The sequence below is a fragment of the Physeter macrocephalus genome, unplaced genomic scaffold, assembly GCF_002837175.3.
Source record: "Physeter macrocephalus isolate SW-GA unplaced genomic scaffold, ASM283717v5 random_198, whole genome shotgun sequence".
NCBI lineage: Eukaryota > Metazoa > Chordata > Mammalia > Artiodactyla > Physeteridae > Physeter > Physeter macrocephalus.
This window is the reverse complement of record NW_021145475.1, coordinates 75,343-91,759: the sequence shown is the minus strand read 5'-3', so window position 1 is coordinate 91,759 and position 16,417 is coordinate 75,343. Positions and strand designations below refer to the sequence as shown.

The 16,417-nt window shown below is 53.1% G+C and overlaps 1 protein-coding gene across 2 annotated transcripts in view; it reads left to right on the top strand.

The window, feature by feature from the left end:
• COMT (catechol-O-methyltransferase) overlaps positions 1-15,900 on the top strand; it is an 18,169-nt gene extending 2,269 nt beyond the window's left edge. The window contains exons 2-5 of one of the 2 annotated variants that reach the window (XM_024120889.3): positions 10,803-11,144; positions 11,849-12,042; positions 12,278-12,409; positions 15,700-15,900. In XM_024120889.3, the coding sequence (XP_023976657.1) occupies positions 10,856-11,144; positions 11,849-12,042; positions 12,278-12,409; positions 15,700-15,900 (816 nt within the window). In that variant the 5' untranslated portion in view covers positions 10,803-10,855. The other variant, XM_055082620.1, reaches the window with a different exon arrangement.
• Positions 15,901-16,417: the final 517 nt, after the last annotated feature.

Genomic DNA, 16,417 nt, shown 5'->3' with positions numbered 1-16,417 from the left:
GCACGGGCTCCGGACGCGCAGGCCCAGCGGCCATGGCTCACGGGCCCAGCCGCTCCGCGGCATGTGGGATCCTCCCAGACCGGGGCGCGAACCCGGCTCCCCTGCATCGGCAGGCGGACGCGCAACCACTGCGCCACCAGGGAAGCCCTGCCTCATGGAATTTTTTACAGGGAGTCTCAGATTGTACATTTAGAAGCCTCCAAGGCTAGGAAGTCAAGAAAGTGCCAGCAGAATTCACCTGTAGACTCGAGTGAACTCCTGTCTGCTTAAGGTTCCCCCAATATCCCAGGGTTCCTAGGCCTGTAGGAGGCGACCTTCCTCGCTCCCTGGGAGACTGGGGACCCTGGATGCCCAGCACCAGGCTGGGTTTTCCCAGAGGGCTTTTTAAGCCTTGGTTTCATAAAGTGACTGCAGTTCCTTAGAACCATCTGGTCATAGCTGAATCCATGCGTCATTTTCAACATGACATTCCTTGGTAATACAACCAACGTTTTCAGTTATGTCCTATCACAAAGAAGACAGAGTCTTATTAAACCTATGCAAATAACTATATTGCCATGAAAATAAGAATACTCAATAATAGTTTCTGATTTTTGGAGGGATCAGGTGCAGAGAAAAACATAAATGCTTCAATTTTGTTTACGGAAGTATAACTTACTAGATTGTTATGAGTCATACACAGCTTAAGAGAAAAGGGAAAGGTTTTTTTTTCCTCTCTAATATCCAGAAAATGGGACATTAAAGAGCCAACAAGGGACTTCCCTGGTGGTGCAGTGAATAAGACTCAGCACTCCCAATGCAGGGGGCCCGCGTTCGATCCCTGGTCAGGGAACTAGATCCCACATGTATGCTGCAACTTAGAGTTCTCATGCCACAACTAAGGAGCCAGTGAGCCGCAACTAAGGATCCCTCGAGCTGCAACTAAGGAGCTGGCCTGCTACAACTAGGACCCGGCACAACCAAATAAATAATAATTTAAAAAATAAATAACTCTTAAAAAAGAAAAGAGCCAACAGTATTCCAAACAGAAGCCATAAAAATTATAATCATGCTTTGTCAGTTTACTTAGTCTCATGTAGTTTTTTTTTTAACATCTTTATTGGAGTATAACTGCTTCACAATGGTGTGTTAGTTTCTGCTTTATAACAAAGTGAGTCAGCTATACATAGACATACATCCCCATATCTCCTCCCTCTTGCATTTCCCTCCCACCCTCCCTATCCCACCCCTCTAGGTGGTCACAGAGCAACAAGCTGATCTCCCTGTGCTATGTGGCTGCTTCCCACTAGCTATCTATTTTACGTTTGGTAGTGTATATATGTCCATGCCACTCTCTCACTTTGTCACAGCTTACCCTTCCCCCTCCCCATATCCTCAAGTCCATTCTCTAGTAGGTCTGTGTCTTAATACCTGTCTTGCCCCTAGGTTCCTCATGACCATTTTTTTTTTTAGATTCCATATATATGTGTTAGCATACGGTATTTGTTTTTCTCTTTCTGACTTACTTCACTCTGTATGACAGACTCTAGGTCCATCCACCTCACTACAAATAACTCAATTTCGTTTCTTTTTATGGCTGAGTAATATTCCATTGTATGTATGTGCCACATCTTCTTTATCCATTCATCTGTCAATGGCACTTAGGTTGCTTCCATGTCCTGGCTATTGTAAATAGAGCTGCGATGAACATTGTGTCATGTAGTTATTTTTCATTCTGCTTGATCTTAGGAGAGCAGTTCCTGGGCCCATGGGTTTCTCCACTAGAGTTCTGGGTTCTGGGTTCTGATCCTTAGTCCAGAGGGATGGCGCTGCCCGAGGTCCCTGCCTAGTCCTTCCGCAGGTCTCTGAGAGAGGCCCTTTTTGTTGAGGATGAAGCCCCCTGGCCTGTAGCTGATTACAAATGCTTTGGAGAAGCGTCAGAGTGAAACAAAGTTACCTGCAGCTGACAAAAGACTTATAATGGCTGTGGTTAAAGAACTGATGAGAGGGGCTTCCCTGGTGGTGCAGTAAGAATCCGGCTGCCAGTGCAGGGGACATGGGTTTGAGCCCTGGTCCGGGAAAAGCTTACATGCCATGGAGCAACTAAGCCCGTGCGCCACAACTACTGAGCCTGCGTTCTAGAGCTTGCGTGCCACAACTACTGAGCCTGCGTGCCACAACTACTAAAGCCTGCGTGCCTTGAGCCCGTGCTCCGCAACAAGAGAAGCCACTGCAATGAGAAGCCCGTGCACCGCAGCGAAGAGTAGCCCCTGCTCCCCGCAACCAGAGAAAGCTCGTGCACAGCAACAAAGACCCAATGCAGCCAAAAATAAAAATTAAAAAAAAAAACGAACTGATGAGAGGTCATCATAAAAACACAATTGACAAGGAAATTTGGGTGTTCTGTAACATACACACCATTTTAAATATTAACTATAATTATGAGTGATAACATTATACCAGAACATATGGAAAGCAAGCAAAATTTCTAAAATATTTATATTAATAACGTTTACCTGTACAAATATAACTTACGGAAAGTTAAGATTCTCTTCTTATTTGACAGTGCTTCCCATGCAGTATACCATAACAGACAGACCTAATTATTTTTAACATCTCTTCTTTTACAAGGTAAAAGTACAAGCCACTGAGATTTTCCAAGGACCCTCTGGGAAATCCCAAAGCCATTTTGAGATCCAGACTTCATTTAGGATTGATTTTGGGAAGTCAGAGTTGTCCAAAATGTCAGAAGGTTTGAACACTTGATTAAATAGGATCCCAGCTCACTGCAGAACAAGACTCAGTTATCTCCTTAACCAAGTGACAATACGGGAGCTCACAAGTAGGAACAGGAGGAAACAGGACTGCAGACCTGGGCTTTTGTCCAGGGGGGACACTCAGATCTCCCGAGTGGCGACGAGGGGTACAGGGAATTATTTTAAGACACAGCTTTGTTTCCTAGGAAGATTATTCAAAAGATAGAGAGAAACCTTTTACAATCTCTTATTGAAAGCAGACCAATAATCCGAGAAATCTCATTTTAACAGAGAGGAAACCAAGCTCTAGTTTTGTATCAGTATGCTATTGATGGTAAAGCTCATTTAAGAAAACTTTGTATACAAATCCATTTAACCTTAGCCAGCTGTAACCTCACAACACAAAATTCCTTTTCCACAAACCTTCCACCACTTTCTATGTCCATTCAGGTTTGTTTCCCTCTTTTTTATTTTACTTGAGGACAAAATGACTCTCCTCCCCTAACAAAAACACATCCTACATTCTCTGCATACTTTTCACATAAGAACACATCCTATTTTTCAACTTTGTGTACCAAGTTGTTTCCCTTTTCTTTGTATCTAGTAGTTTTATTCTCACACATTGATTATAATTTTTAACCATTAGCAACCTTTATTTTACAGAGAAAACTAGGAAGTAGGCAATTGCAAATTGTCTGTCATATCCCACTATTCTGTAGCAGATTAGCAAATTTTATAAATATAACATCTCGTAATCTGTAAGGTAGATGCTTTTCACAGTACAAATTGTTTGACTGTGGCAAGAATATGTTTATTAACACACCCAAATGTCTTTAGCTTCTTTGTGTCATATAAACATGAGAAGCCAAAAGTATATAAACTTAAACTTATGCCTAATCATGAATGTTTCAGCACTTTATCTTTTTAAATTAATTAATTGATTGATTAATTAATTTTGGCTGCATTGGGTCTTTGTTGCTGTGCGCAGGCTTTCTCTAGTTGTGGCGAGTGGGGGCAACTCTTCGTTGCGGTGCACGGACTTCTCATTGCGGTGGCTGCCCTTGTTGCTGAGCAAAGGCGCTAGGCGCGCGGGCTTCAGTAGTTGTGGTGCACGGGCTTAGCTGCTCCGCGGCATGTGGGAACTTCCTGGACCAGGGCTCGAACCCGTGTTCCCTGCATTGGCAGGCGGATTCTTAACCACTGCGCCACCAGGGAAATCCTCAGCACTTCATCTTATTTAGAAATTATTTAGATATTCAATGAATATCTGTTATTTAACTTAACTTGGCATAACTCTAAGGTTGCAAGTTACCAAAAAGATTTTGGAAACTGTTTTTAGGCAGACACATTATAAAACACAATTATTATTGAAATAAAGTTTGTCAGAATAGTGACTAGATTTGATTAAAATCAAACTGACGTGTAAAATTTTAAATGTCTAGTGGATAAAATATTAGCTATTTGACTAGTAAACCAAATAGAATAAAAATGTATATTTGCACTATGTTTAATGTTGACAACTCTAAAGATACACCTTTTGTGAAATGAACAATATTAAACTAGTTTTATTTAGCAAAGATTTACCAAATTACAGGAACTTGAAAAACAGTTGAGTTGGTTCTTATATTTCGGGAGTTTTAGGGAGATTAATTTATGTAAGTGCTTGTTCCTCTCGAAGCCAATTAGGATAGAACTCCTTTAAGGAATTTTATACCCTGATTTGGTAATACCATCTGGAGGTAGGGAAATATCATATATATATATAAAAACATACAATCTTACATAAACATACAGACAGATGCAAACAGAGATGGTTTTCTTTAAAAAAAAATTTAGCTATGCGTCAGGCATAAATACAATTATATAAAACTCACTAGTTTATATAAGAGTTGGACCTTGTCTTTGCTTCGTTTTATATTTTTATCCGAATCATGTTGTGGCAGGTGGGGCAGGCTAATTACCTGTTCCATATGAGGCCTTAAAGCTTCCCACCAGCATCTGTGGGTACACCTTTAAGATTTTTTTCTTCCCTGATATATAATCTTAGGGAGGCGTAGACTAAATGTTTCCAATTCACTTTTTTTTCCTTTTCAGCCTCAAGTGGTTGCTTTCGGGGGTCCCTGAGTCCCATGAGAGCCCCCAGTGGGGCAGGGCCCAAGGTTTCAGGGGCTGGGGGATTTTAGGGGCTGGGGGGAGGGGAAAGGCCGGGAAGGGACAGAGGGCAGAGGAGGCAGGGGCTGGGGGAGGAAGGAGTGGGAAGGGGAGCCACTCAAGACCACCTTATCCTTAGCAAGGATGCTGTGCCGACCAGGAGGAAGTGGGCAGAGGCAGCCCGAGTGCTGCTCCGTCAGCGGGGCTGCAGGGAGTCCCCAGGGAGGAGCAGAGTGGCCCCCAAGGGCCAGGAGGGACTCCAGCCCTGGATGTGCCCTGGCCTTCCCCTTCCCCCTGCTTCAGGGGCAGCACTTGTCCTCACTGTGGTCTGCGGACGTGTCTGGAGCCAGAATCACAGGGAAGGGAGATGAGCCTGTGGTCCCTGGGCCTCCGCGTCCCACGGGGTGCACACGGGCAGTGCCTGAGCGCACAGCTTTGCGTGTCCCCGGCAGACCCCCAGCTCGTGCAGCCAGCCCCTGGACCCCCTTCACAAGGACCCTGGCCAACCCACATACTTTTGCCCCCAACTGTTGCCTGTGCTCTGAGGCCCGCCCTCTGGGGACGCTGCGCCCCTCAAGCCCTTTCTCCAGGAGGCTGGCCGGCCTTGTGTGGCTCCTGGAGCCCCCACGCAAGTGCCATATGGCCCTCCCCCGGCTTCCCCACGAGTGTGGCTGAGGCCCAGGCGTCCGCTGCTCTCCAAAGAGGGGGAGGGCCACCCGGGCGCCATAGCACATTCAGCTCTTTGCAGAGGGGCCAGAGGCATTCCCAGTGTCTTGATGGACCTTTCAGACAAGCCTCGGAACCCCGGGACTGAAGATCCCATGGCTCTGGGTGTCCGTGCCCCGATTACCGGTCCCCACCTGGGTCTGAGGGGGGCCAGGGCCCTGGCCAGCATCTGCATTGGGTCCTTGGGGGGATTATCTCCAGGAGGATAAGTGGTGATAGGAGATGAGGGAGGGCGTGGTTTGGTGGTTGCAGGGAGAACACTTAAGAATGGGCTTGGGACTTCCCTGGTGGCGCAGTGGTTAAGAAACCGCCTGCCAATGCACGGGACACGGGTTCGAGCCCTGGTCCGGGAAGATCCCACATGCCACGGAGCAACTAAGCCCGTGCGCCATATAACTACTGAGCCTGCGCTCTAGAGCCCGCGAGCCACAGCTACTGAAGCCCGTGCGCCTAGAGCCCGGGCTCCGCAACAAGAGAAACCACCCAATGAGAAGCCTGCACACCACAACAAAGAGTAGCCTCTGCTCACCGCAACTAGAGAAAGCCTGTGAGCAGCAACAAAGACCCAGCGCAGCCATAAAAATAACGGGCTTATAATAAGGAAGGTTTGCGGGGTGGGCTGTAGCTGTGGTGGTTTTGGGAGAGAGGGCAGCAGGTCCACGTGCTGTCTCTGGGGAGATGGATGCAGGGTATGCACATACACTGGAGGTGTTGGAGGAAGCTCAGGACAAGAAGGCCTTCCCCTCCTCCCAGAAGGGGGTGAGTGTGCACTGTGGGGCGGGCAGCAGGCTGCCCCCAGGCACCCAGTCTCGGGGCAGGCGGCCAGAGGACAGAGAGACCAGGAGCTGGGCTGGTTTTTCTGGATCCTGCTTCCTAGTGGGGAGTGGTGTGTCCCTTTTTCTTTTTGGAATAGGGAGGACCAGAAACAGGGTGGCTTGTTTTCTTGGTTTTCCACTGTTTTTACTGTAGTAAAACATAAGTTAAAATTTACCATTTTAACCATTTCTAAGCGTACAGTTCGGTGGCATTAAGTGCATTCACATAGTTGTGTAACCATTGCCACTATTTTCAGCACTTCCTCATCATCCCAGGCAGAAGCTCTGTCCCCATTCAGCAGTAATTACCCTCCTCCTCCCCAGCCCCTGGCAACTTCTGTTCTGCTTTCTGTCTCTGTGGATTTGCTTCTTCTAGGTATTTCATATGAGTGGAAACCTTCAGTATTTATCCTCTTGTGTCTGGCTTATATCACTGAGCATAATGTCCTCAAGGTCCATCCGTGATGTAGCAGGGTGTCAGCACTTCCTTCCTTGTGGGATGTGAATCAGGGCTGCATTCATCTTAATAGCCAAGTGATGCCCCAGTGTGCAGATAGACCACACTTTGTCCATTCGTCCGTTTACATTAGTTCGTCCCTCGGCTGCTGTGACTCACACTGCTCAGAATGTGGGTGGACAAGTACAGGTTCAAGTCCCTGCTCCTAGTTCTCTTGGGTCCACTCCCAGAAGTGGAATTGCTGGGTCATATGGTGACTCTATATTTAACATTTTGAGGAACCACCAGCTTTTTTCCACAGCAGCTGCTCCGTCTTACGTTCCCATCAGCCGTGCATGAGTTTCCGATTTCTCCACATCCCCGCCAACACTCGTTATGTTCCCTTTTTGGGGGGAAGTCATCCTAATTGGTGTGAAGTTGTACCTTGTGGCTTTGATCTACATTTCCTTAGTGACTAGTGATGTTGGGCACCTTTTTGTGTGCTTATTGGTTGTTGGTGTATCTTCTTTAGAGAAATGTCTATTCATGTCCTTTGCCCATTTTCTAACTGGGTTGTTGTCTTTGAGTTGTAGGAATTCTTATATATATTCAGGATTTTAAACCCTCATCAGATATGTGGTTTGCAAATATTTTCTCCCATCCCCTGGGTTGTCCTTTGCTCTCTAGATAGTGTCCTTTGATGCACAAAGTTTTTAATTTTAATGAAATTCTATCTATTTTTCTTTTGTTGCCTATGGTTTTGGTGTCATATCAAAGAATCCATTGCCAAATTCAAGGTCATGAACATTTACTCCTACGTTTTCTTCTATGAGTTTTATGGTTTTATCTCTTAAAATTAGGTTTTGGATGCATTTTGAGTTAGTTTTGTATATGGTGGGAGGTAAGGGTCCAAGTTCATTCTTTCACAGGTGGAACTCTAGTTGTCCCAGAACCATTTCCTATGGAGTGGTCCTGGCACCTTGTAAAACAATCATTTGATCATAGACGTGAGGGTTTGTTTCCAGCCTCTCAGTTCTGTCCCTTTGTTCTATGTGTCTGTGCCACAGTGTGTTAATTACTGTAGCTTTGCAGTAAGTTTTGAAATTAGGAAGTGTGAGTTCTCCAACTTTGTTCTTTTCCAAGATTGTTTTGGCTATTGTAGGTCCCTTGAGATTCCATATGAATATGACTTTTAGGATGGATTTTTCTATTTCTACAAAAATGCTATTGGACTTTTTTGGTGAGAGTGGCATTGTATCTGAGGGTCACGCTGGGCACTGTTTACATCCTGACAATGTCAAATCTCCAGTCCATGGACATGGGATGTCTTTTCACTTATCTGTGACTCCCTCAACTTCCCTCTCGCTATCATGATGCTAAATGTGTCATCTGTGGAGGCCTCATGAAGGTCCAGCCTCCTCAGCAAAACCGGATCTCCGCGGCAGCCTCTCCCAGGACTGCCCCTGTCCTGAGGCGAGAGCCACTGGGAACAGGACACAGGATACTGCACAGAGCTTTGCCCCTTCCCCTCACTGCGGTCGGGAACCATGCTTGGAAAGTGCACTTTGCAAGCCCCTTAAAACCTTTCCATCATGGCGTGTTTAGGACACACAGAAACAGAGGGTTCGAGGGTGCCCCTTGGTCATCGGCTTTTACCTTCTGGCCAACGGCCCGTTTGTCCTCCTGTCAGGGTGATTGGGGCTCTTTATCTCCCACCCTGGGCCCAGAGCCAAGCAGGGCGTTGGGATCCTAGGGTCCCAAGGCCACCGCTGGGTATAACGAGTGACCTCACCGTGGCTCTTTGGAAGGGCAGAGCAGAAGGCACTTGGGTACGAATACGTGAAACAAGAGGAGCCCTCCATGTTTTGTTTCCCCACAGAGGGTTCTCCATGGCCCTGAAGCGCTTCCTCCAAGTGTGGCTTCCTTCAGTGGCTTTATTCTTTTTTTTTTTTTTTTTAATAAATTCATTTATTTATTTTTGGCTGCGCTGGGTCTTCATTGCTGCATGGGGGCTTTCTCTAGATTGCAGCAAGTGGGGGCTACTCTTCGTTGCGGTGCGCGGGCTTCTCATTGCGGTGGCTTCTCTTGTTGCGGAGCACGGGCTCTAGGCACATGGGGTCCAGTAGCTGTGGCGCACAGGCTTAGTTGCTCCGCGGCATGTGGGATCTTCCCAGCCCAGGGCTCGAACCTGTGTCCCCTGCATTGGCAGGCAGATTCTTAACCACTGAGCCACCAGGGAAGTCCCCGGAATATTCCTTCTTATTTTTGATATTTATGTGTAACATTTATTAGTTTTTTTCATCAACCCAGAGAATAAATAAAAATGACCCAACATCTCACCACCGCTAGTGAAGATAGTCATGATACATAAAGCAACACAGGTGTGGTTAGGGACTCCTAAGCTCACAGAAAGGAGCACAGTGAGTAGTTCTGGTCACTTCAGGCCACTCGGCCCCTTCTTGTTGAGTCCTGTCACCTGTCCCTGGAAGAAAGCACTGTACCTTAACCCACAGCGTCTCCCCTGTGATTCCCCCACCTGCCTCCTGGGTGGTGGTGCGTCCTGCCCCATGGGGCATGTGCCTCCTTAGCCTGCAGCAGTGCCAGGACCAGGGAAACCAGGGAGGCCGTCCCTGGCGTCCCAGACTGGGGGACGCTCCAGGCTACGTCTCGCTGCCTCTCTGCTCTCACTTGAGGGCCAGGCCGGCCTCCGGGAGGGGCCCACGTGCCAGGACTCTGGTCACCTTCAGGTTATGGTTCCTGCTTAAATTACCTAAAGGCAGGAGAACCCCGTACAAATTCCATCTGCTTTGCTGCTGAGCTCAGAGGAGGGGCGTGGGGTGCAGAGCCGTCTGAGGAGGCAGGTCTGGTCAGTGGCCTGGGAGCAGGAGAGCAGGGCGTGGGCCCCACCTGGGCCTTTGTGTGTGCAGACTCTGACCTGATGACCACGTGCTCACTGTGCCTGGTGTAAACAGGCCATGTGGCCCGAGACCACTCAGACGTCTGGGTGTCCATGCTCCCCTGTTCATCCCTGCTCTGCCCACCAGGCCCCCTCCTCGTGGCCCAGGGCATTGGGGTTTGGAGCCCTGAGCTGTCCTCGAGGGGTCTCCCCTCCAAGATCCTTGGCCTGCCCGCTTTCCCATGTGCCTTTCGCAATGGGAGCTTCTCGGGGAGCGGGGTCCTGTGTGGCCCCTTCCTGTGCATGACCCCTGTGTGACCGCAAGCCCCGATGGAAGCTTCCCACCTTCCTCTGTCTTTCATCCTTTTCCATTTTAAGGTCTCTGCTCTGTGCCAGCTCAGCCTTGCCGTGTCTCAGGGGCCCCGGGGCCCTCATCTGACTGGGACCCCAGCTACCTGCTCAAAGTGTCGCTTGCCAGGGGGAGGCCTGTCTCGCTGCCACTGTGGTGTGGGTGGCAGGGTGGCCTTCCTCCTCAAAGGGGAAGAGGGGACAGACTGGCCCTGTGTGGTCGTCCCCTACGGGAAGAGCCAAAGGGCTGTGCCCTGTGTGCCTGACTTGGGGGCTCCCTGTGTCCTTCTCTGGAAACTCACAGGGCCACACGAGCTCCTCGACTGTCCCGAGTGTGAGTGCCCAAGGGGGCTGTGCGTGAGGCCGGCTTCCCCTGTGCCGTGTAAACAAGCCTCAGGCCAGCTGTGTCCCTTGTCCGGGCCGCCTGGGAAGCCACGGGGCTGGGGGAAGCCAGACACACCCGCTCTGGACCCCGGGACGCAGCCCCAGTGGGAAGTGGTTTGCAGGTGGGCGGGGCTGTGGCTCTGGTCACCTGGAGCTGACCACCAGGCATGTGGCTGGCCTCTTGAACCTTGTACCTCCATCAGCACGGGGGCGGGTGGCTGGGGGGCCAGTGGCCGCACCCCCAGACTGAGAGCGTGGGTCAGCCAGGAGGGCAGGTTATTTTTAACACCGTGGTGACCATGTGCTCCCAGGAGTCCTTCAGGCTGCAAGGCCGGGTAGAGCCCTGCCCATTGCCCCATCACGGATGCTGGAGGCCCCGCCCCTGCTGCTGGCAGCTGGCGCCCTTGTCCTGGTGCTGCTGGCGTTGCTGTGGCTGCTGCAGGCCTTGCGACTCTGGGGCCTGTTCATCATTGGCTGGAACGAGCTTGTCCTGCACCCCATCCGCAACCTCCTCATGGGCAACAGCAAGGAGCAGCGCATTCTGCACCACGTGCTGCAGCACGCGGTGGCCGGGGACCCGCAGAGCGTGCTGGACACCATCGACGCCTACTGCTCGCAGAAGGAGTGGGCTATGAACGTGGGCGACAAGAAAGGTGGGCAGTGCGGCCGGCACAGGTGAGGGTCAGGGGCTGTACAGAGCTCCGACGCCCACGTTGCTGTCCCCACGGGAGGGAGAGACATTTGATAAACCCCCCCAGGAGGTGCTGTTCAGGGGGCCCCTTGCCAACGCCAGTCAGAGGCAACAGCAGAGTCTCCACGTGGGCCCTGCACTCGCAGGCCATCAGGCAGAGCCAGGTGTCAGCACAGGGCGGGCAGTGGGTCCCTGGGTGTCCTGGCTGGGCCTGAGGGTGTATGGAGACCCTTGGACTCTGGCAGGCACAGGCACCAGGCCCGCCCTGGGCTGCCTCCTTTGGACTCCAGCCTGGGGCACAGGCAAGTGCTGCACTACACCCCCTGGAGTCAGGCCCTGGAGACAGACGTGACAGCCACTGTCCAGCCCCCTTGGACCTTCTGACAGTGTCCAGCTCAAGGGAGCCAGGGAGGCTCTGAGTGCAGCCTGGGGGCAGAGTGGGGGCTGGACAGTGGTTGTCATGTCTGGGGGCTTCCACAGAGGGCAGCTCTGGGTTAGGACTAGTTGGGGGCAGGGAGAAATGGTGGAAAAGAGAGGGAGAAGCGTGTGCGAAAGCAGAGGCCTGAGGGGCCGGGCGCTGGGAGGGGCTGCTGCTCAGTCAGGAAGAAGATGGGCCAGGACTGGGGTGGGTCACCCCCTGCCTGCTCACCCCACTCCCCTCCGTAGGCCAGATCGTGGACGCCGTGTTGAGGGAGCAGCGTCCCTTGGTGCTGCTGGAGCTGGGTGCCTACTGTGGCTACTCGGCTGTGCGAATGGCCCGCCTGCTTCTGCCCGGCGCCCGGCTGCTCACCATCGAGCTTAACCCTGACTACGCCGCCATCACCCAGCAGATGGTGGACTTCGCAGGCCTGCAGGACAGGGTGCGGCACCATTCCTAGGGTGACAGATGTGGACACAGGTTCCAGGGGCCAGGAGGGCAGGAAGGGCCTGGGCCACACCCCGGCAGCTCAAGGCCACGTTTACCCAGCTGGCCCGCAGCCCCGGTCCACAGAGCAGGAGACTCCCAAGGCCCCCAGAGGGAGGGGCAGAGCAGGAACCTGTCTCACAGAAGCCCCTTGGACACTCAGGGGTCCGGGTGGGGGTCTGTTGTTCCAGGTGACCGTTGTCGTCGGGGCATCCGAGGACATCATCCCCCAGCTGAAGAAGAAATATGACGTGGACATTGTGGACATGGTCTTCCTCGATCACTGGAAGGACCGGTACCTGCCAGACACACTCCTCCTGGAGGTGAGTGTCGACTTAAAAAAAATTGCACAATGTGAGAGTAGCAAGTTAAGTTTTATTTGGGGCTAAATGAAGACGGCAGCCTGGGAGACAGGACCCCCGATAGCTCTGAGAAACTGTTCCAAAGAGGTAGGGGGGAAGGTCAGTATATATGTGATTTTGGTGAAGGGGGAGTACATGCAATCGAGCGCATATTTTTTTGCCAAATGTTTCTGCTAGTCACGAGGAGCAGTCGTCACCATGAAGGATTTTAGTGTTTTTCTAGATACAAGGAGATACAAGAATTGGGCTTATAAAATCTTCTCCTGAAAATACCTATCTGAAGACCTGTTCTGCCAGTTTTTCCCGGAGTGCCTCATTTCAGCTCTCCACCTGAACTCCTTTCAGGGAGTGTTGACAGTCAGCAGCTGCAGCAGCAAATGATTTAATCCTTGTAGAGGTAGATGGTAAGCGCCAATGGAAAATGCCGATTCATAGCCTGGCCGGGATGGGCCCTGCCAAGGGCAGCCCTGGGGGCCCGGGAGGCCTGGGCCAGCCTGCCTGCGGTTAGGACGTGGAGGGGAGTGCAGGGCCCTGGGCGGGGTGGAGACTGGAGGAACGGGGATCCCTGCAGGGCAGCCTGTGCCAGGGTGGCTGGGAGGGGTGAACACCCGGGGCTTCAAGGGCTTGAGCCCGGGAGGCAAGAGGGAGGCAGCCTGGTGACCACGCGGCTCTCCTGACTGGGTGGCAGGTGCTGACCAGGGAAAGACGCGTCTCCTGCCCACCTTCCTCCCCAGGCTCCCTGTTGTTCGCCCCCTGTGCCCCCACCCCCCTGTGCCCACCCCCAGGCTGTCCAGCCTCAGTGCCAGCTGCTCCTCCGGCACCACGTGGTAGCCGGGCAGTTGCCTCGCCCCCAGGTGTGTGGAACTCAATATTGATGACCACCACCTTGTCCCTCCCGAGCGGTCAAGGGGACACAGCGGCTGGGGACGCTCTGCCCCACCACGGCCTCCAGCCCGGCAGTCATATGGGGCTGACCCTTGTTGTCAGTCCCCTGCTCGCCCACCTCAGCTCCCCCACAGGCCTGGCATCGCCCAGCACAGGGGGACCGTGGGCGTGGGGGGCACGGCTGCTTGAGCCATAGCTGGGGCCGGGCAGGACCTTGCACCAGTGGTGTTGGCATGGGTGTGGTGGGCCTGGTGCCTGGACGTGGCGAGAAGGAACCAGCCCTGGCTGGGGTGGTGTGAGGGTGCAGGATGGTCTGGGACTGGGCAGGGTGGGGGCAGTGGGCCAGGGCTGTGTGTGGAGGGCTTGACCACACAGGCAGGGCACGGAGGAGGGCTTCAGGCAGGTGAGGGCAGGCTAGACCTGTCTTCCGGAGAGCTCCTGTTGGCTGCGTGGAGTGGGGAGGGGTGGCGGTGCAGGGGACACAGACCAGGAGCTGCACGGGGACCTGTGCCGGCCGAGACAGGTGGCAGTGGGGGGCTGGCACGGAGGCCCTCGGGCCAGAGCGGGGGCGGCCACGGGGAGCACATCTGGGCAACTGAGCAGCTGGGCCTGCGTCACTGGGATGGGAGGTTTCAGCAGCTTTGGGGTGTGTGATAATTACGGGGCGTGCATTGATAGGAAAGCAGCAAATATTGCCCTTAGTAACTAGGAAACTAATAGTTTTCTCGGTGCCACTTGTTCAAAGCTGGTAATTATCTCAAAAGAAGAAAAGTTGTGAATTGGGAACGTGCGCTCTGAAGCCCTGCAGCCGGGCTCTGCTTGGGCCTGGCTGCTCCCCCTGGGTTGGGGTGAGGGGCTGGCAGGGAAGGTGGCCGTTCAGACCAGGAGCTGCTTTGAGGCGGCCTCGGTCCCCCATTGCTGCTTGGGTGTCCTCCCAGCAGGGCAGCTGGCTTCCCCCAGAGACAGACAGAAGCCACACGGTGGCTGGAGTCTCAGCCCAGCCCACACCCTGGGCGGAAGGAGGGAGGGTCAGGGAACAGTGGTCCCGGCTCTGGTCCTCTGAATGCCGTTCCCTCCCTGAGGCCAGCACACAGCCTTACTCGGACGTGGGCTTCTGGCCAGAACTCTCCAGGGCTCTGTCCCCGGGCGGGCGGCCCGGCTTTTGCATCCCTCCTCCATGATTAACTTGTGGGTTTAGCACCTGACTTGTTGAGCCCACCTTGTCCACCTGCGTCCTTCAGCACGAGCTCCAGCTCGCTTTGGGCGTTTCCTGCCCAGACCTGAGATGCCCTCCTGGGGCTGGGCAGGGCTGGGGGGCGCCTGCTCCCAGGCTGCCCTTTCTCATCAGGATTGCTGGGAAGTTCCTTTTCTTTTTCTAAGAGAAATGCTCCATGATTCAAGAGGTACTTTGTTCAAATTCTGGCTCATGGTTTGTCCCAGCCTCACTGATCTCACAGCTGTGTTTTCCACTCTGGCCTGAGGGCCCTTGGCCTCCCAGTCAGCCCATGGGCTGGAAGGGAGGCAGCCACCACCAGGGAGACTGGAGGGCTGCACAGTGGACCCCGCATTCCTAAGTCACCAGGGGGTGCCCGTCTGTCCCTGTGGTCCCGCTGGCAACTTAAGACATGCCTGGGGCCCTTGCTTGATTTTGCTTTCTGTGTTTGGGATTGCTTTCTTTTTTTTTCTTTATTTAATGATCATGTAAAGAAAACTCTGAGCTTCCAACAGAACAACTGGGCTGTCCCTTCACCCCCTCCCCCAGGCAAACATTTCCTCTCGAGGTATTTCCTCTTTCGATTTTTGATGTAATCTAAGCATCTCCTCCCCCAGCTTAGAGAGACTGCAGAGGGACACGGGAGGTCCAGCTGCTCCTCCCTCTGCAGAGTCCAGGCCCGGAACACTGGCCAGCTGCCCAGGGCCCAGGCGCTGGTGGAAATGGGGTGCCTCAGAGTGGACCCGAGGGCCAGGCTTGTGGGTGGGTGGGGAGGTGTGCCCCATCTCTGCCCTGCAACAGTCACCCTGGTCAGGCCGGATTGAACCTCCAGTGACCGCTGACAGCAGCCCACACACTGGGCACCAGGCATCTCTCTGACCTGGAGGAGCCCCGTGTTCCTGGCACCCGGTGACCAAGGGACCCACTGGCCTTAGTCACCACTGTGGCTTTCCCAATCCTGGCCCCGTCACCTCCTCCACTCACACCTCCAGCTAGCACTTAGTAAGCACCTGCTGTACTGAGGAGGCAGGAGGAGCAAGGAGACCCCTGCCCAGCACAGCCCTTTCTGGCCGCTGCCAGTGAGGAGCTGGCGCAGGGCTGACCCCAGGTTAGGCCACCCTCACCTCCTCCAACCATCCGTCTGTTCTTGCAGGAGTGTGGCCTGCTGCGGAAGGGGACAGTGTTGCTGGCCGACAACGTCATCTGTCCGGGGACACCAGAGTTCCTGGAGTACGTGCGTGGGAGCAGCTGCTTCGAGTGCACGCACTTCAGCTCGTACCTTGAGTACTCGCAGGTGGTGGACGGCCTGGAGAAGGTCGTCTACAAGGGCCCGGGCAGCCCTGCACAGCCTTGACCGCCCACCCTGCCCCAGCTGCCTGGCCAAGCCAGATTCTGGAGGGTGCGGTGGCCCTACCCCTAGCTGCCCCATGTCTGCAATGTGTGCGTCTGTCCTCAGTGCAACACTCTCAAGGCCTGCGAGGCCCAGGCCTGCCCGCGCTGGCCCCCTGCATGTGGGTCCACCCCAAGTGTGACCAGCTCACCTTGCAAAATCACTGCAGTAAATCTGGAAAGTATCTGACTGTAAAGGCCAGCTCAGGCAGGTGGTGTCCTTGACAGTGTCACACCCCCACCCCCACCCCCCAGCATCCCAGTCAGGCTTCTGATTCAGGAAGTCAGAAGTCGGGGAACTGGGGCTGTGCACTCACACAGCCTGCCCTTGAGGTCTGCCGTCACCAGGTGGCAGCAATGCCTCAGTGATGTCACCATAACCAACAACTCACCCCACACTTCTGACTCCTGAGTTCTTTCACTTCCTTTCTAAGAATGAAATGCAACTTCTTTACTAAAATCATCTGTTAACAATCTTATAT